Source organism: Sander vitreus, chromosome 8 (assembly GCF_031162955.1).
Source record: "Sander vitreus isolate 19-12246 chromosome 8, sanVit1, whole genome shotgun sequence".
Lineage (NCBI taxonomy): Eukaryota > Metazoa > Chordata > Actinopteri > Perciformes > Percidae > Sander > Sander vitreus.
Window position 1 is genome coordinate 2,834,772 of NC_135862.1, and position 20,756 is coordinate 2,855,527.

General features: G+C 44.2%; 1 protein-coding gene across 2 annotated transcripts in view; it reads left to right on the plus strand.

Moving 5' to 3' along the window:
• The window catches only part of syt8 (synaptotagmin VIII), an 18,059-nt gene extending 1,820 nt beyond the window's left edge, over positions 1-16,239 (plus strand). Inside the window, exons 1-9 of one of the 2 annotated variants that reach the window (XM_078256397.1) lie at positions 1-41; positions 2,946-3,132; positions 4,202-4,368; positions 6,338-6,433; positions 8,582-8,749; positions 10,211-10,378; positions 11,451-11,568; positions 13,257-13,390; positions 15,743-16,239. The exon at positions 1-41 is cut by the window's left edge and continues 66 nt beyond it. In XM_078256397.1, coding sequence (XP_078112523.1) covers positions 2,964-3,132; positions 4,202-4,368; positions 6,338-6,433; positions 8,582-8,749; positions 10,211-10,378; positions 11,451-11,568; positions 13,257-13,390; positions 15,743-15,997 — 1,275 coding nt within the window. In that variant the 5' untranslated portion in view covers positions 1-41; positions 2,946-2,963 and the 3' untranslated portion in view covers positions 15,998-16,239. The remainder of the gene's footprint in view (positions 42-2,945; positions 3,133-4,201; positions 4,369-6,337; positions 6,434-8,581; positions 8,750-10,210; positions 10,379-11,450; positions 11,569-13,256; positions 13,391-15,742) is intronic. The other variant, XM_078256396.1, reaches the window with a different exon arrangement.
• Positions 16,240-20,756: the final 4,517 nt, after the last annotated feature.

Here is a 20,756-nt window from a genome sequence, read left to right on the forward strand (position 1 = left end):
GCGAGTAGGGATGTGGACATTCCTGTAAAAACTCATCGTTAGTGAGTAAAACTGTTTCCAGCTTCTGTTTTTATGAGACGTTTTGTGGCCGTTGTTCAGTTATTAGTAAAGATACTCGATGTAGACGATGGTTACAGTGAAAAACACGTCATGTATCTGAATGTTTGAGTGGTTTTTGGTAGTTTGGACCATCCTTTCAAAGACATGCAGAGTTTCTCTGGTGTTCTCTCTAAAAACCTAACAGTTATTGAACATTTCCTGCTGTTCTGCAGATATTCACAGAATATTTAAAGACTGTAATAACCATCTATGTGACCGACACATTCTCAGTCCCATCGTGTAGAATACGGACGCTTGGTCAGGTGCCTTTGGCGTTGTTATTACAGATCTAAACGCGCTTTATGTAAACGCGCTGGGTCGGGACTATTGCCGTCACTTTTGACGCAGTTAGGTTTAGGAAAAGGTCGTGGCTGACACACGGACAGTTGGGTTTAGGTAAAGAAGAACGGGACAGTTGGGTTTAGGTAAAGAAGAACGGGACAGTTGGGTTTAGGTAAAGAAGAACGGGACAGTTGGGTTTAGGTAAAGAAGAACGGGACGGTTGGGTTTAGGAACAGAAGAACGGGACAGTTGGGTTTAGGTAAACAGAAGAACGGGACAGTTGGGTTTAGGAACAGAAGAACGGGACAGTTGGGTTTAGGAACAGAAGAACGGGACGGTTGGGTTTAGGTAAAGAAGAACGGGACAGTTGGGTTTAGGAACAGAAGAACGGGACAGTTGGGTTTAGATAAAGAAGAACGGGACAGTTGGGTTTAGGTAAAGAAGAACGGGAAAGTTGGGTTTAGGAAAAGAAGAACGGGACAGTTGGGTTTAGGTAAAGAAGAACGGGACAGTTGGGTTTAGGTAAAGAAGAACGGGACAGTTGGGTTTAGGTAAAGAAGAACGGGACAGTTGGGTTTAGGTAAAGAAGAACGGGACAGTTGGGTTTAGGTAAAGAAGAACGGGACAGTTGGGTTTAGATAAAGAAGAACGGGACAGTTGGGTTTAGATAAAGAAGAACGGGACAGTTGGGTTTAGGTAAAGAAGAACGGGACAGTTGGGTTTAGGTAAAGAAGAACGGGACAGTTGGGTTTAGGTAAAGAAGAACGGGACAGTTGGGTTTAGGTAAAGAAGAACGGGACAGTTGGGTTTAGATAAAGAAGAACGGGACGGTTGGGTTTAGGAAAAGAAGAACGGGACGGTTGGGTTTAGATAAAGAAGAACGGGAAAGTTCGGTTAAGATAAAGAAGAACGGAACAGTTGGGTTTAGGTAAAGAAGAACGGGACAGTTGGGTTTAGGTAAAGAAGAACGGGACAGTTGGGTTTAGGTAAAGAAGAACGGGACAGTTGGGTTTAGGTAAAGAAGAACGGGACAGTTGGGTTTAGGTAAAGAAGAACGGGACAGTTGGGTTTAGATAAAGAAGAACGGGACAGTTGGGTTTAGGTAAAGAAGAACGGGACAGTTGGGTTTAGGTAAAGAAGAACGGGACGGTTGGGTTTAGGTAAAGAAGAACGGGACGGTTGGGTTTAGGTAAAGAAGAACGGGACAGTTGGGTTTAGGTAAAGAAGAACGGGACAGTTGGGTTTAGGTAAAGAAGAACGGGACGGTTGGGTTTAGATAAAGAAGAACGGGACGGTTGGGTTTAGGTAAAGAAGAACGGGACAGTTGGGTTTAGGTAAAGAAGAATGGGACAGTTGGGTTTAGGTAAAACAGAAGAACGGGACGGTTGGGTTTAGATAAAGAAGAACGGGACGGTTGGGTTTAGGTAAAGAAGAACGGGACGGTTGGGTTTAGGTAAAGAAGAACGGGACGGTTGGGTTTAGGTAAAGAAGAATGGGACAGTACTTTGTTTTATCACAATTTTCTGCAGAGTGCGCTGTGAAAGTAGGGGGACATGTCCCCCGTGTCCCCCGTGTCCCCCGTGTCCCCCCGTGTCCCCCCTGTCCGCTACGCCCTTGAGTAGAAGTATTACTGCAGTAGAGGTATTTCTTCAGGCTGTGTTGAGGCTTTGTTGTTGTTATCAGTGTGAATCAGACTGGAGGTTAATGTGCGACTGCTGTTTGTTCTTGGTGGAGTTTTCCACTCAGTCATGTCCGAAGAGTTTGACGGCTCCGGTGTTTGTTTGATTTCGTACGTCACTGTTGTTAAGGAATCTCCAGGTACGGTACGGCTGCTGGCACTCTATCTTTCTCTAGGTTTTCTTGCTGTCTTTTTCTTTTCATTGCAGTCGCACCGTTTGCTCTTGACTGTCAGCGTAACTCTGTGACTCAACAACTATATCAACTCTGACTGTGTGTACACGGTTAAAAGATTACTCCAGTTTTTACACTGTCAGATAGGGTGACCAGACGTCCCCGGTTTCTGGGGACAGTCCCTGGTTTCGGTGACCTGTCCCCGGCTGGAGCTGTGCCCAGAAATGTCCCCGGTTTTCACTGTGACTGACAGACCCGAAATTGGAATGAAGTAGTCATGCACCCTACACGCACAGGCTCAAGACAACCAGAGCAAGCACTGCTCAGAGCTCAGAGATGCCCATTTTACGATGCTAAAATCCCTGTTTATTTACATGGAGTCTGGTGGGTTTAGTGGGTTTAACACAATTTCACAGACTTTTTTTTATCTTACTCTTTAGCAGAAAGGTCGACCTCCTTAGAAATCCTTTCCATAATGTTGTCAGACACTTAGAATAATAATCTGAACCTGTATCGCTGAGCTAGGATTGTCACTTTTCCCTAATCTCAAGTTAGGTACGAGAATATCAACACTTAAGTACAGTACCTGAGTAAATGTACTTAGTTACTTTCCCTCTCTGCTTTATAAAGTGACAGGTTTTACATAAATATAAAATGTTCAAGCTGCATCAGAGTCCAGACTTAAACTCGTTTCACTTCTCTTCCTTCCACAGCTCTTCGTCTTCTTCGTCATGCCGACCATCCACCCAAATTCCACCACCCTGCGTGTCATCCACCCAAATTCCACCACCCTGCCCGTGACGGATTACCCCACCACCTCCCCCTACACGAACTCCACAGTCAACCCATTCGCTGTCGCCGCTGTCGACTTCATCAACAACCTCCTGAACAAAATCCCCTGTGAGTAAAGCATCGCTCGGCCGTGGCTCGGTAGCGTTGCATTCCCCCCGACTCATTTCCTGGTTCTCCTTCTCCGTAAACAACGAGAAATCAAGGACAGGGTTAACTTCTCCTGCTCCAGATTTCCCACCGTGGTCAGAAAGAACAGAGGAGACACTTTGATTCTCTCACGATGACTCTAGAGTCAGTACTCACTCTGAAGATAATCACACACACACAGCCCCTAACCCAACCCTAACCCCAAACACACCTAACGCAACCCTAACACCTAATCCTACCCTAACCCCAACCACACCTAACCCTAACACTTAATCCTACCCTAACCCTAACCCCAACCCTAACACCTAATCCTACCCTAACCCTAACCCCAACCCTAACCCCAACCCTAACACCTAATCCTACCCTAACCCCAACCCTACACCCAACCCTAACACCTAATCCTACCCTAACCCTAACCTAACCCTAACCCCAAACACACCTAACCCAACCCTAACCCTAAACACACCTAACCCCCTAACCCTAACACCTAATCCTACCCTAACCCTAACCCCAACCTTAACCCCAACCCTAACCCCTAACCCCGGGGTAGGTGTGGAGGTGACCTTTTATTTAAAGGTTTAATCTCCCGCTGTCCTAACCCCTAACCCTAACCATTTCCTAATCCTAACCCCAACCCTACACCTAACCCTTAACCCTAACCTAATCCTACCCTAACCCCAAACATACACCCAACCCTAACACCTAATCCTACCCTAACCCTAACCCCAACCCTAACCCCAACCCTAACCACTAACCCAACCCCTAAACCTAACCTATGCTACGGCCCGTGCACACCTTTAGTCTCCATTTCAACCACGTAGTCGTTGGACGCATGGGGAGGCTTCTGGGATGCGAACACCCCTAACTGTACCCTAACCCTACCCTAACCCCAACCCTAACCTAACCCTAACCATTGCCTAATCTTAGTGCCTACCAGGCAACGCTGCCTGGAAGGCTGGACATTGGGGGCTTAAAACACCAAACACCAATCTACACTGACATGATAAATAACACATTTTGTCTCCCGCAGTGCCTCGATGGGCGATTTACGCCATCTTTGTGGCCGGAGGGCTGCTGATTCTCCTCTGCTGTCTGTGTATCTGCATCAAGTGCTGCTGCAAAGGGAAGAAGAAGAAGAAGCAGCAGAAGGAGAATATCAACCTGAAGGGAGCGGACGGAAAAACCACCACAGCTCTGGTGAGTGACGGCGCCCTCTGGAGGGTTTAGCTGCTCTAACCAGTAGGGGATAGGGCAGCGCTGGCATGTAACTAAGTACATTTACTCCAGTACTGTACTTCAGTCCAAATGTTGAGGTACTTGTACTTTACTTGAGTCTTTTCTCTTCATGCCACTTTCTACTTCTACTCCGCTACATTTCAGAGAGAAATATTGTACTTTTGTATTCCACTACATTCATCTGTTCCAGCTTTAGTTACTAGTTACTTTAGTTACTCCTCTACATTCATCTGTTACAGCTTTAGTCACTAGTTACTTTAGTTACTAGTTACTTTACACATTAAGATTACTGCACACAGAACACACGTAGTTTATAACATCTGATGTTTTATTATAAATGAAACTAGACAACAATATAACGGCTACAAGTCCAGCTGATGATGATGATTAGACCATTACACACAACTGGTTGGAGAGACAGAAAGAGAGAGACAGAAAGCGGTACTTTTAAAACGCTACCGGTGCCTTAACGGTGCCTGAACCGATACTTTTTAAGAACGTTAAAAAAAGAAAGGTACTAAACAGTCGGTGACATTAAAGAACGGCTTGTTTATTGCTACGGCCATATGGTCAAAATTAAATGTTAATAATAATGTATAACAATAACTTATTTCACTAGTAAATAGCTGTTGAATGACAAAAACAACCACCAGATGGGAAAATGGCATTTAACAACAACTTTGAATGCACCACGAGGCTGTAGTTTACCAGTGTCATTGAACGCACCGTCTGTGTTGTTTCTCCGACGGCAGCTGCAGATTGTTACATCCTGGTGTTGAATCCTCTACAGTAAAACACAGTCACACTTTACACCGTTTAGCGTTAACTAGCTAGCGGTAGGCTAACGTTAGCTGCTGTCGAGTATAGTGTTAACTATTTAGCGGTAGGCTAACGTTAGCTGCTGTCGAGTATAGTGTTAACTAGCTAGCGGTAGGCTAACGTTAGTTGCTGTCGAGTATAGTGTTAACTAGCTAACTGTAGGCTAACGTTAGCTGCTGTCGAGTATAGTGTTAACTAGCTAGCGGTAGGCTAACGTTAGCTGCTGTCGAGTATAGTGTTAACTAGCTAGCGGTAGGCTAACGTTAGTTGCTGTCGAGTATAGTGTTAACTAGCTAACTGTAGGCTAACGTTAGCTGCTGTCGAGTATAGTGTTAACTAGCTAGCGGTAGGCTAACGTTAGCTGCTGTCGAGTATAGTGTTAACTAGCTAGCGGTAGGCTAACGTTAGCTGCTGTCGAGTATAGTGTTAACTAGCTAGCGGTAGGCTAACGTTAGTTGCTGTCGAGTATAGTGTTAACTAGCTAACTGTAGGCTAACGTTAGCTGCTGTCGAGTATAGTGTTAACTAGCGTCGCGTGCAGCGATGTTTGTGTTTCCTGTAACGTCTGTTTCAGAGCATCAGAGAGAAGAGCAGACGTATCAGTGGCACCAGAATGAGGCACCGAAATGCGCATTGCTATTCCTGCAGCAGCAGGATGTGTTACAAGGAAGTACGGCAAAGTAGTATCCTGTTAGGCACGACGCAAAGCCGAGTGAAGTGAAAATAAATTAATAAATGGCAGCATGCGATTAATACGATTAAAAAACAACGCATTATGCTCGGCCCTTAATCGCATCGCAATTAACGCGTTAATGCTGACAGCCCTATTAAAAACACAATTCAAAGGGGAGACCTTATTGAAAGAAGTTTGAGAACCACTGCTTTAAACTATATAACTATATAATATTGACTATAACGTAGTCTGTGACTAATGGCAACGTGAAAACAGTCATGGTATCGTTAACTGATTGTTTGAGGGGCCCAGTAGCTACTCAGTAAATACAATAACGTGTACTGTGGTTTGTTGAGTTACTTTGTCCTGAGTGTCCCTGTCACAGTCTATTCTTCTCTGTTTCTCTGCGTGAGCTGACGTGTTTCCTGTTCCCTGGCAGGTTCAGCCGGATGTGGCCGACGTAGACTACGGCTCGGCCAAACGGCAGAGAGGAAAGCTGCTCTACTCTCTGGACTACAACGCTGCTCAGTCAGAGGTGATCAAACCAGATCGTCCTTCCCCTTAAAAACGGCCACATAGGTCATTTATTCAAGCAGCCGTTGGCCCAATCCCAAAGTGAGCCCTGAGGACTAAGGACTCACATACTTAATTGATCTCAGGTGCTGAGTGAGTGAGTGAGTGAGGCCACATGGGCTCAGATAGGTAGAAATGGGATTGGGACAGCACTTCACCAGATCACATGTTACCTTGGCGACATTTACTAACAAAGATGTCGCTGACACTTGCCGGTTTGGGAATTTTCATTTTAAGTTTATTGCTTTCCACACGGCCGAGGCCCAGGAGACGGCGGCCTGATTCCACATGTTTTCAACCTCTTGTTTTACGAGCTGGACGACAGGCTGGTCTGCTCCGTGGTCGTCTGTCGTGGTCGTGTGTCGTGCTGTTGTTTACCTTTTATAATTTCTGGATTTCCCTACGGTCTCCGCGGTAAACGTCACACCGCTTTGAACTGTGGGTAATTCCCTTTGGTGAAGTCTGCATCGATGCAAACTCACAGAAAGGGCTCGGTAAGTGTGTCCTCAAACCCTCACGCCCTTTGAACTTCGACATTGGGACAACCCTAAGCCCTTACGGATTTCACGAGAACGCGCACCACAAGTCCGTGGGTCTGAGTCCGGACTTTGGGATTGGGTCAATATGTCTCGTATTTAGGGTTCTCATGGCGGCGCCCTCTAGTGGTCGTAGTAGTTCAGACGGGAGCAAAGCAGAAACTAAGGGACCGTTCGGTATTTATGGAATGGACCACCAGAGGAAAATAGGGGAGGTCTTTTTGTGTCTTTTTATTCTTTGTTGAGGGGAGGGTCATCCATTTCTTTTTAGTCTAGGGGGAGGGTCACCCAACTTTTGTATTCATGAGAACAGCAACATTTTAAAGTGGCTTGTTTGGTGCATATTTATCTATGTAGCTCCATGTAGCTCTTTCAGTCTCGGCCCCTATCTCTAGCAGATGGGTCCCTCCCTGTTTAGTCAGCCAGACAATTTGAACTGTAGCTTTAGAGTCCATGGGATTTCACAAACTGAATAAATCCCGCTCGCACATATAAACACAGAACTGCTTTGCTAGCTCCATCGTGTTGTAACTAAGACATCTGATGACAAAATAATTGTATTCATTTGCATGATTGCTGTACTGTTTAATTCTAAAACATCCAAAACACCATACGAAAACATAATGGATCAGACGCAAGCTTTTATTTTGAAAAGTCAAAGCTTGCGGACTGCACCAAGCCGGGAGGGCATGAGACGGGAGGTCTCCAGGCTGCAGCAATACCCGACTTAAATATCGTTTCGGTCCCGGTGATATATATATATAAACGACAGCCTTTTCAAGGCATTTGAGAAGGAAGGAGTGGTAGCAGAGGGGTAACTTAGTATTTGAAGTAATGCAGGTAGTGTGCATTTAGTTTCCATGCTTATTGTATTTCCACAACAATGTTAGTGAGTAAATCTCCTGAAATCGCCGCCCCACCATAACAGAGGAGTGTGACGTAAGATGAGAAGGCAGAGGTTTAGTCACGTATGTCATGGCTGTAAAAAAACAAAAAAACAATGGCTATCTAGATGTCTTTGCCAAGTGCAAACTGGTACAGAACGCATCAATAAATAATTAGGGAGGGTCATCCCTTTTTTCCAGATCATTTTGGAGGGTCATCCAAAATTTATTGCTGGTGCCTTCAGGTCTCTTTTGACTAAAGGTCCCAAAACTCCTCCGGTGGCCCTTGAAATTAATAACGAACAGTCCCTAAGGTGAGGAAGTATAAGAGCGCCAAATGTCTTCGTATAATGAGGCAAACAAGCACAGGACTTTCACCCAGGAGACGGGGGTTTGAGTTCTGCGCCACGTTGTGCGCCACATTCTACGTCAGGTTGTGCGTCACGTTGTGCGTCACGTTGTGTGTCTCGATGCAGCAGAACCAGAGATATCGTCATTTTTACTCCACTCGTTCTTTCTTGTCTAAACCTGAAAGAAAGAGGGGAAATAGTTCCCTTAAGGTTAGTTTAAAACTTCATACTGTTGACAAAATGTAAAAGGTATGTGTGGTGTTTTGCATAGTTATTATAACGGGTTAACTCACCGTGTTACTAACGGTCGGCACCGTCTGTTTCCTGTCTCTCTTCACAGCTAACGGTCGGGATCAAACAAGCCAACAACCTGAAGGCCATGGACCTGGGAGGAACCTCAGACCCGTACGTCAAAGTCCACATCCGCCCCGACAAATCCAAAACCTTTGAGACCAAAGTGTTCAAAAGCACGCTGAACCCCACCTTCAACGAGCAATTCACCTTCCAGGTACTTGTTTGGATTTGTTTGAATGGGAGAACAAGGACTCTGGTTTATTGGCTTATTTTAAACCAATCACAATCGTCTTGGGCGGCACTAGGCGCAGTGACCGCCCCATAGAAATAAAATGGATAGAAAGGCCATTTCCATTCAAATCAACTTAGCAGAATGATCAGAGAAGCAGCCATTTTTATGTGTAAAATTGCCATGGTAATGTATAAAGTTCCCACTGGGTCTAACGTTAGAGGTCCGCTGATCCACTGCCGCTGGGTCTAATGTTAGCGGCCCGCTGACCCACTGGGTCTAATGTTAGCGGACCGCTGATCCACTGCCGCTGGGTCTAATGTTAGCGGCCCGCTGACCCACTGTCGCTGGGTCTAGCGTTAGCGGCCCGCTGACCCACTGCTGCTGGGTCTAACGTTAGCGGTCCGCTGACCCACTGCTGCTGGGTCTAGCGTTAGCGGCCCGCTGACCCACTGCTGCTGGGTCTAACGTTAGCGGTCCTCTGACCCGCTGCATCTCTGCATCTCCCCTGCATCTCCGAGAACATCTCCCGAGCTGTGTCGGGCGGCTCTCCTCCCAGCGAGCTGCAACGCAGTTTACAGCCCCACTGACACATGTTGTCACTATGACAACTAACATAGCATTACGGAACTACAACTCTCAAACTAACGCACGACCTCAACATCATCGTTCTCAACCACTCCCTCTGTTCGCTGACTGTACCGGTAAAGATTTGACCGGAGAAAACCTGTGAATATACCGCAAACCCAGACCTAGTACTGAAGGAAAATTAAAATTGAGCGGAAGTACATAGGAGGGCGGAGCCAGGCTAGATAATCACAATCCTTATGGAGAAAATCAACGGGATTTTAACTTCTGGAACCACACTGTTGAGCTCTATGACGGTGCCTCTGCTAAATAGCCTCTGGAAGGAACTTGTTTTGGTGGAACGTGGACGTTCAAAAGTAGTTTTAGTCGTGCAACAGAAAACTCAGATTGGACAGATAGTCTAGCTAGCTGTCTGGATTTACCCTGCAGAGATCTGAGGAGCAGTTAACCATAGTCCTCACAAATCCACCAGAGGTTAGAACGCCAACACAAAGGAAGAGGAAGCTAACGGACATCCGGCCCAAAATACGGGACATCTGGTGGAATTTCCGGCGGCAATGGAGCAATTCTGGAAATGAAACGTCGTGGATATAGACTAGGTACGAAGTGGTTGTGGAAATATCTGCAGGTCTTTACTCAGAATTAGGTTTATTGCCAAATAAGTTTTTACATACAAGGAAAACCGTTATGCACCATTTTTTGGTGCATAACAAAAAACTAAATCATTAATAATATGAGATATATATATATATATATATATATATATATATATATATATATATATATATATATCTGTTTGAATCAAAAAGAACCGTACTGTGTTTGAATGTCTAACTTGGTTGTGTCTTCCCCCCCCAGATATCCAAGTCTTCCCTGATGAAGTCGACAGCGGTGATGAAAGTTTTTGACTTCAACAGATTCTCCAAACACGAGATCATCGGGGAGATCCGGGTGCAGCTCTGCAACGTGGACTGGAACCACGTCATCGAGGAGTGGCAGGACCTCGCCGAGCCCGCCAAGTTTGAGGTTCACTTTATGGTTGCTTCCTTTTTCACAACTCATGCTAAGAGTTGTAGCAGCTGGAATTGTTTTAATTTGACCGTTTTGTTGGATCCTAGGTCTCTTTGTAATTGTTTTGTTTCTCTTTGTGGTCATAGTGTGTGTCTCTTTTTAGTCGTTTTGTAGTCTTCCTCCACAGCGCTGCGGAGGAAGGTCTGGCTAGTCCACACAGCATTCTGGGATGGGAGAAAAACGTGCTCTGGTTATTGGCATTTCTTTAAACCAATCCCAACCGTTTTCCGGTTCATTATCTCTTACCAGTGTATCTCTGTGTGTACTTTGTCCACAGCAATCCCACCAATCAGTCCCAAAACCTCCCAGTTAGAGAGGAGATGACCTAAACATATTCTTTGTCAATCTTTACAATCATTCCCTGAAAGAACCAAGCAGACCTGCCTTGTTGCACCATCCAAAATTTCTTAAAAACTTGACATTTTCAAAAATGTAGCGTTACCTTGGTAGCTCAGAGGTTGTATTTGCTGTTCCTCAAAGAGATCAGTTTAATGTTGCTCGTTTAAAAGTAGTTTTAGTCGTGCAACAGAAAACTCAGATTGGACAGATAGTCTAGCTAGCTGTCTGGATTTACCCTGCAGAGATCTGAGGAGCAGTTAACCATAGTCCTCACAAATCCACCGGAGGTTAGAACGCCAACACAGAGACAGAGGAAGGGGACGGACATGAGGGACATCCGGCGGAATTTCCAGCGGAAACGGAGCAATGTCATTGATATAGACTAGACATTTTGTGTCTCTTTTTTTAATGGTTTTGCATCTCTTCGTGCAAAACTATACTTGTTATTTCGAGTGACATTTTTTTGCAGGAGAAGGTTATAGTGTGTGTGTGTGTTTGATATATAGGGTCCCCTGGGTCTGTTCAGGTCCTAATCCATCCAGAAAATACTCCGTCCGCTGCAGGATAATTGTGTGTTTCAACTTTCTGCATCACTTTTGTGAATGTTGCACACTGGAAACTGAGAAAAACTTACTTTATTTCCATTGAATTGTTGTGCCATGATCTTAAAGATTTCTGTGTGCCGCAGGAAGAAAACCTTGGCGAGATCTGCTTCTCTCTGCGTTACGTTCCCACTGCCGCCAAACTGACCGTGGTTATCCTGGAGGCCAAAAACCTAAAGAGCATGGACATCGGAGGAGCTTCAGGTCAGACTGAGACACATATCCAAACCAGTCAGGTCTCTGACTGAAAGGGCATGTAACAACGCATTAGAATCTGTTTCATTATTATTAAACAATGCGTTGTTACATAATGCATTGTTATTACATAATGTGTTACCCTTGTTATAGGGTAAAGGTCTCTCTGAGAGTATTGATAATTTATGTATTTTCTGTTTTCCAGAAACTTTAACTCCACTAAACTTCATTTCCACTATTTTTTGGGCATTTTAGGCCTTTATTTGACAGGACAGCAGAAGACATGAGAGAGAGAGAGAGGGGGAATGACATGCAGCAAAGGGCCGCAGGTCGGGGTCAAACCCGGGCCTGCTGCGTTGAGGAGTAAACCTCTATATATGGGCGCCCGCTCTACCAACTGAGCTATCCGGGCACCCACCTCCATTTTTGACGGATGGGTTTAACCAAAGCCCGTCTACGGAAAGCCGTTCCACTCCCTATTCAGCCTCATTGTACCGAATTTGGTTACAGTTTCACCAGAGCTCCACTGGGGGTGATCGCGGTCCAGTGCTAAATGAATGGGACTCTATGGAGCTAGATGCTAAATGAATGGGACTCTATGGAGCTAGATGGCTAAATGAATGGGACTCTATGGAGCTAGATGCTAAATGAATGGGACTCTATGGAGCTAGATGTAAATGAATGGGACTCTATGGAGCTAGACGGCTAAATGAATGGGACTCTATGGAGCTAGACGGCTAAATGAATGGGACTCTATGGAGCTAGATGGCTAAATGAATGGGACTCTATGGAGCTAGATGCTAAATGAATGGGACTCTATGGAGCTAGATGGCTAAATGAATGGGACTCTATGGAGCTAGATGCTAAATGAATGGGACTCTATGGAGCTAGAAGGCTAAATGAATGGGACTCTATGGAGCTAGATGCTAAATGAATGGGACTCTATGGAGCTAGACGGCTAAATGCAGAAAAATAATAAGCAGAACCAGAATGTCAGAGTGAATATTTCGGCGTGGTCTTTAAAACATTAGCAAACCTCTTTCTAGCACGTGTATTAACAGGGAGAGTCTAACCTGTCAGCTGTGTTGTATTAACAGGGAGAGTCTAACCTGTCAGCTGTGTTGTATTAACAGGGAGAGTCTAACCTGTCAGCTGTGTTGTATTAACAGAGAGAGTCTAACCTGTCAGCTGTGTTGTATTAACAGGGAGAGTCTAACCTGTCAGCTGTGTTGTATTAACAGGGAGAGTCTAACCTGTCAGCTGTGTTGTATTAACAGGGAGAGTCTAACCTGTCAGCTGTGTTGTCGATGCCTCAATAGTAAAAAGGAAGTGACTCAGAGCTTGCCGTAAAGCGGTATCTATGGCCGTATATGTGTATGACGTCATTGACATTTTAAAAGGCTTTTTAGAACAAAAAAGCCTTTTAAAATAATCTAACACCCAGCAGTGTGTATTTTCTTAGCCTCCCCTTTCGAATGCAACATTCAAATTACTAGACAAAAAATGATATCCTGAGAAAAGTGGATGTTGAGGGGTATAGCTCCATAGAGTCCCATTCATTCTGCACGGGCCTGTGAGCGCCCCCTATATGGAACTCTGGTGGAACTGCAACCAGTTCAGAAGACAAGTAACGAGAGAGGGCACCTTCTTCCCTTATTAGAAATTCTTTGGTTTAACGCACGCTTTGTGTTTTGTAGATCCGTATGTGAAGGTGCAGTTGGCTCTGGACAAGAGGAAGTGGAGGAAGAAGAAGACGTCGGTTAAGAAGAAGACGCTGAACCCGTATTACAACGAGTCCTTCACCTTCGACGTGTCCTTTGAACAAATCCAGGTGAGTGTCTCCCGATCACAAATACAACCTGATAGTTATCCACAAATCCCGCGCGGGAAAGGGGGAATAAAGTTAATAATAGAATGTTTAAACATTGCTAATATAGAGAAAATGCCATGAGCAGTATCAAGAATGGGGTTTCATTTCTTAAACAATATTAAAGGTACAATATGTAACTTTTCTGCATTAAAATGTCTAAAAACAACCATACCTATGTTATATATTTTTTTGAGTTGTGTAGTTACACTATCCCAAATGTTTCCACCAAATGGCAAACCCAGAGAAATCTGTTATTTTATTTACAGACACGTCACATTTCATTTAGTAGCCCGTCAGTGGCGTCATATAACCTTTCACCATCTAGTTACTCGTAACTTCCGTCAAAACACGGCACCCAGATGCTACGTTTGAGAGTAATTGTAAATCATATAATGTCACCGAAGAAAATACTGGTAACACTGCTTTTGCTGCCAAAAGGCATCATTTTGTGATTAATTACATGCCACTTTGCAACACAGTAATACAGCAGAAACCTTATTTATTGATACATATCAATATTAATCCAGCTTAATGTTACTACAATGTATGTGCTGGTTGACAAGTAGCTAACATTAATGCTAGGTAATGCTTGGTGGATAACATTATAGGGTTACAACATCGTTCAATACACTCATAAAGTTATTAGTAGTATGATTGTTTTGACCATGGATAAGAGCAGCACTGCGCTAACCCACGAATAAGTTCACTAGTAACGTTAACGTTAGCTATATAGATAGACGATTAATCTAATGCTAATTTAGCCAGCTAACACACCCCGCTCTGCCTGCCTCACTCCCCCGGCACAAAGAGACTTCATTCGGGATGATAGCTGACAACACAGCCGGGACATGTAGCAATAGCTAGTTACCGTTAGCCCCAGCCGGTGCCGGGTGCTAACAACGCTAACGGCAGTCTAATGAAGCGTCGGGAAACAGAGAATAGCAGACCCAGGCATCCTAGTCACAACATCGGCCATCTGTAATGTTAGCTAGCTACGTCTCCGTTAGCGCTACCGGTGTTTGTACCGAAAATCTCCTCCCTGCCGAATTTCTCCCCCCTCCGCGTTTAGCTGTCTTTACAGTTAGCTAGCTAAATTAATCCAACAAAAGGTGGGTTAAGCACCAAAACGAATAGTAAAGATTACAGAAAAGTGAAGGATGAACATGCTCGCCGTCCTGGAGAGTCCCCCTGCAATCCCCACCCACACCCGTCTCTCTGCCTCGTTGAGTAGCTAGCTAGCGTTACAACAAACCCATCCGCCCGGTAAAATCCAAAAGGTGACATTGGCATGTGAAATATACTGTGATTGTGTGGTTTTAGCTGCTGGCTAATCATTAGCCAGCAGCTAAAACCTGCTAACGTTAGCCCTGGCTCACTAGCTAACTGGTCAGCTACCAATACAGATTGAATCAAGAAAAATGTAATTATGATGGGGAAACTACATTTTATTAGCATGACATGAATAAATGTGGCGTATAAACGTAACGTGAATAAACTTGAATGAGTAAACTCGTCCGTGAATGAATGGTGAATGACGTTAGACATCCATAATTCCACGCAACTTCACAACGTCATCAAACAATGTGTTTACAATCCATTGTTTTGGTTGAGAGACCCCTAGCGGCAGAAGTTACATATTGTACGATTAAGGATGATAAAATGAATATGTTACACTTAAAGAAATAGACGTAAAGGGGTGGGTAATCAAAACAGGGATTTTTCCAAAGTTTGTGTTCCTCTTCAATGTTTTAGTTGAACATGACCTGATCATATTCACACAGTTCCACCTTCATACCTGGAAGCTGCCCAGTACAACTACAGTCTGATCTGCTGCCACTGAGCAGCTCCACTGGAGTGGTTGGAGGTTAAGGGCCTTGCTCAAGGGCACCTCAGTGGTGGTAATAAGGGACCACCAGATTTTTTATCTTGTTGGTCTGGGGATTGAACTGGCGACCTCCCGGTCCCAAACTTACTTCTCTAACCTCTAGGCCACCACTGCCTGTTTTTGTTACCTTTTTTCAGCGGTTTTTTTGGACAATTGTTTCGTAGTCTTTGGCCATTTAAAAAAAAGTTTTTTTTAGCTTTTTCCAACATTTGTTGCCTTATGACGTTTTTACAGTTTCTAAAATGTGAAGATTTTTCTTTACTTTTAATACTTTAATTACATTTTCCTGATGATACTTACAGACTTTTACTGAAGTAACATTTTTAATGCAGGACTTTTACTTGTAGCAGAGTATTTCTACAGTGTGGTATCAGTACGTTTACTGAAGTAAAGTATCTGAATACTTCTTCCCCCGTTGACGTCCACAGAGGGTGAACCTGGTGATATCCGTGTGGGACCATGACGCCCTAACCAGGAACGACGCCATGGGGAAGATCTTCCTGGGCTGCGATGCCGCAGGGAACCAGCTGAGGCACTGGGCCGACATGTTGTCCAACCCGCGGCGGCCGGTCGCTCAGTGGCACAGCCTGCTGACGGCCGAGCAGGTCAACGCCACGCTGGTGCTGAAGAGGAAGATCCCCCTCCAAAACAAACTGCCGTTCCTTGGCGGGCCGCCGACATAAAGACATCTCTAATGCATCAGGACGAGATTTTAAAAAGAGTGTTATGATCATTTCTCAGCTGATTGATTACTTTGTATCTTTTTAACCTGGACCCTATTTTCCCATGTTTTTGTGTCTAAGTGACTGATGAGAACAACAATCTTTGAAACTGGTCCAGTTCTTGTCCACTAAAAGTTCTGTTTTTGTCGCTGACAGACTCAGCTTATTATTCTAAGTGTCTGACAACATTATGAAAGGATCCCTACAGAGATAGACCTTTTAGTAAAAGGGGAAGATCCTTTTAGTTTAACATGAAACAGCCCCGAAATCACCATCACCAAAACCACCAGACTCCATTTAAATAATTAGTAATTTTATCATCGTAAAACACACTTCATTCAAAGTCGACAGAAACAAAATAAAACTCTCAAAAGCCGTCTTGGTTCATCTTTCCACTGTTCCAACAATCACCACTCTGGTTTGGTTGAAATAAACCCTTAATTCACGCATTTACGTGTGGAGATATGCTGGCTCTATACACGCTAAAAGTCCTGATTATTTACATGGAGTCTGGTGGAAATATGCTGGCTCTATACACGCTAAAAGTCCTGATTATTTACATGGAGTCTGGTGGAAATATGCTGGCTCTATACACGCTAAAAGTCTTGATTATTTACATGGAGTCTGGTGGAAATATGCTGGCTCTATACACGCTAAAAGTCCTGATTATTTACATGGAGTCTGGTGGAAATATGCTGGCTCTATACACGCTAAAAGTCCTGATTATTTACATGGAGTCTGGTGGAAATATGCTGGCTCTATACACGCTAAAAGTAGTGATTATTTACATGGAGTCTTGTGGGTTTGGTGATGGTGATTTCGGGGCTGTTTCATGTTAAACTAAAAGGATCTTACTCTTTAACAAAAAGGTCTATCTCTGTAGGGATCTTTTCCAGCAACAACAGAACTTTTAGTGGACGCTAACTGAGGGTGCGCTTATGCCCATTACGATGCCTGTTACGTTCTCGCTCAATACTGGACCAATTTCAAAGATTAGATACTGACACATCACTGCATTGAAAAATAGGGACCATGGTTAAAAAATACCGAATCTACCCTTTAAGATTAACAGTTATATTTTGGTATTAAATGTAAGTTATGAATCATATTTTAATTTCAAGCCAGAGCACTTTGTTCTTTCTGTATGAAATGTATCATACGGAACTGAAACTTTCATCCCTCAAACTTATGATGATATTCTACGTAAAGTTTGCTGTAATATTAGTAGTATTAAACATGTAATCACATCTGTGTGTTTGAGATCTGCACCGACTCGCCTCATTTCACTTTTACACAATCAGGTTGTTGAAAGCTTTCTGGAAAGTTATTTATTTGCAGTGACGATAGTGTAGGTCAGATTTGAGGGGTCAGCCCTATGTTCCCACAGCCCAATGGCCCCACAGCCCTATGTTCCCACAGCCCTATGTTCCCACAGCCCAATGGCCCCACAGCCCTATGTTCCCACAGCCCTATGGTCCCACAGCCCTATGTTCCCACAGCCCAATGGCCATGGCAATTTAAGCCCTATCCTCCCACAACATTTTTTAGGGTTAGGGGGATAAAATCTGATACAAATTTATGAAAAAGGAAATGTGGGAACATAGGGCCTACTTTTGGAAAGAAATCTTAGAAATGTGGGGACATAGTGCTGTGGGACCATTGGGCTGTGGGACCATTGGGCTGTGGGACCATAGGACTGTGGGAACATAGGACTGTGGGACCATAGGACTGTGGGACCATTGGGCTGTGGGAACATAGGACTGTGGGACCATTGGGCTATGGGAACATAGGACTGTGGGACCATAGGACTGTGGGACCATTGGGCTGTGGGAACATAGGGACTGTGGGACCATTGGGCTGTGAGAACATAGGACTGTGGGAACATAGGGCTGTGGGACCATTGGGCTATGGGAACATAGGACTGTGGGACCATAGGACTGTGGGACCATTGGGCTGTGAGAACATAGGGCTGTGGGACTATTGGGACCATTGGGCTGTGAGAACATAGGGCTGTGGGACCATAGGACTGTGGGACCATAGGACTGTGGGACCATTGGGCTATGGGAACATAGGACTATTGGGACCATTGGGCTGTGAGAACATAGGACTATTGGGACCATAGGACTGTGGGACCATTGGGCTAGTGGGACCATTGGGCTGTGGGACCATAGGACTGTGGGACCATTGGGCTATGGGAACATAGGACTATTGGGACCATTGGGCTGTGGGAACATAGGACTATTGGGACCATTGGGCTGTGAGAACATAGAGCTGACCGCTCAAATCCAAATTTATGAAAAAGGAAATGTGGGAACATAGGGCCTAATTTTCATCATAGGTACACTTCAACTATGAGAGACAAAATGAGAAAAAGAAATCCAGAAAATCACATTGTAGGATTTTTAATGAATTTATTTGCAAATTCCTCAGGGAAATAAGTATTTGGTCACCTACAAACAAGCAAGATTTCTGGCTCTCACAGACCTGTAACTTCTTTAAGAGGCTCCTCTGTCCTCCACTCGTTACCTGTATTAATGGCACCTGTTTGAACTTGTTATCAGTATAAAAGACACCTGTCCACAACCTCAAACAGTCACACTCCAAACTCCACTATGGCCAAGACCAAAGAGCTGTCAAAGGACACCAGAAACAACATTGTAGACCTGCAGCAGGCTGGGAAGACTGAATCTGCAATATGTAAGCAGCTTGGTGTGAAGAAATCAACTGTGGGAGCAATTATAAGAAAATGGAAGACATACAAGACCACTAATAATCTCCCTCGATCCGGGGCTCCACGCAAGATCTCACCCCGTGGGGTCAAAATGATCACAAGAACGGTAAGCAAAAATCCCAGAACCACACGGGGGGACCTAGTGAATGACCTGCAGAGAGCTGGGACCAAAGTAACAAAGGCTACCATCAGGAACACACTACGCCGCCAGGGACTCAAATCCTGCAGTGCCAGACGTGTCCCCCTGCTTAAGCCAGTACATGTCCAGGCCCGTCTGGAGTTTGCTAGAGAGCATTTGGATGATCCAGAAGAGGATTGGGAGAATGTCATATGGTCAGATGAAACCACAATAGAACTTTTTTGGTAAAAAACTCAACTCGTCGTGTTTGGAGGGGAAAGAATGCTGAGTTGCATCCAAAGAACACCATACCTACTGTGAAGCATGGGGGTGGAAACATCATGCTTTGGGGCTGTTTTTTCTGCAAAGGGACCAGGACAACTGATCCGTGTAAAGGAAAGAATGAATGGGGCCTTGTGAAGACTTACAGGAAACGTTTGACCTCTGTCATTGCCAACAAAGGGTATATGACAAAGTATTGAGATTAACTTTTGTTATTGACCAAATACTTATTTTCCACCATAATTTGCAAATAAATTAGAGAAAAAGAAAACAGAGAATTACAGGCCTCTCCCATCTTTTTAAGTGGGAGAACTTGCACAATTGGTGGCTGACTAAATACTTTTTTGCCCCACTGTAGATAGGCAGCGGCTGCTTCTTTAGCACCGACGACAGCAGCCTGGGGTTGAGAGTTTTTGGGTTGTTTGGACCTCTGTGATCGCTCGTCTTTCCCCAGATGGAAGAAGGTTTTAATTTCAGAACAGGGACCAATCAAGCTGAACTCAGCAGCGCGTCTTCCGGCTGCTTCAGGCCTCCAGAGATCAAACTCATTAAACACTCCCTGAGCTCAAACAAACCTGTTTCCCTCCGCCTGCACCTCATGTTGACATTGATCTCATTTCACCTGCAGGAGGAAATAACCATGTTAACATGCAGGAGACACACCCTGTGGATAAAGGCAGAACATTTTTCCCTCTTTCAAAGTAGAAATTAGCAACAACATTTATAAAAATCAAGCAAGAAACTATATAAATATTGGGATTAACTCTCTCATATATCTAGATATATTAGCAGATACACAACATGTATGTCTGAAATAATCTATAATAAAAAAAACATTATGTCAGTTATATATATTTGTATGTTTACCTTTTATAATAGACCTCAACAGCCGACTCCAGAAGTAAAAATCCCATTGATTTCTCCATAAGGATTTAGATTATCAGTCATAATGTCTAAACCATCCAAGGTAGACTGACCCCGAGCTACATGGTCTAAACCATCCCATAATATCTAAACCATCCCATAATGTCTGAACCATCCCATAATGTCTAAACCATCCCATAATATCTACGTGGTTGTGTAACGAAGGTTTCTGCTCCTGTAGAAGCTAGAAGTCCGTATGAAATCAACCTTGTTTTAAGAAAAACATGTTTAATCCGCGATTTAATGGAGAAAAACTACACTACCCACAATCCTAAATTTAACAGCAACGTCTCTGATTGGTTGAACTCGCTGTTACCATAGAAACGTTTACCGTACCCGCGAAACCGCGAACGGCTAGAGCGAGCTTCTACCATTGAAGTCTCTGATAGTTTCTGTACACGGTCTCACACACACACACACACACACACACACACACACACACACACACACAGACACACACAGACATATATACACACACACACACACACACACACACACACACAGACAGACATATGTACACACACACACACACACACACACACACACACACACACACACACACACACACACACAGACATATATATACACACACACACACACACACACACACACACAGACACACACAGACATATATACACACACAGACACACACAGACACACACAGA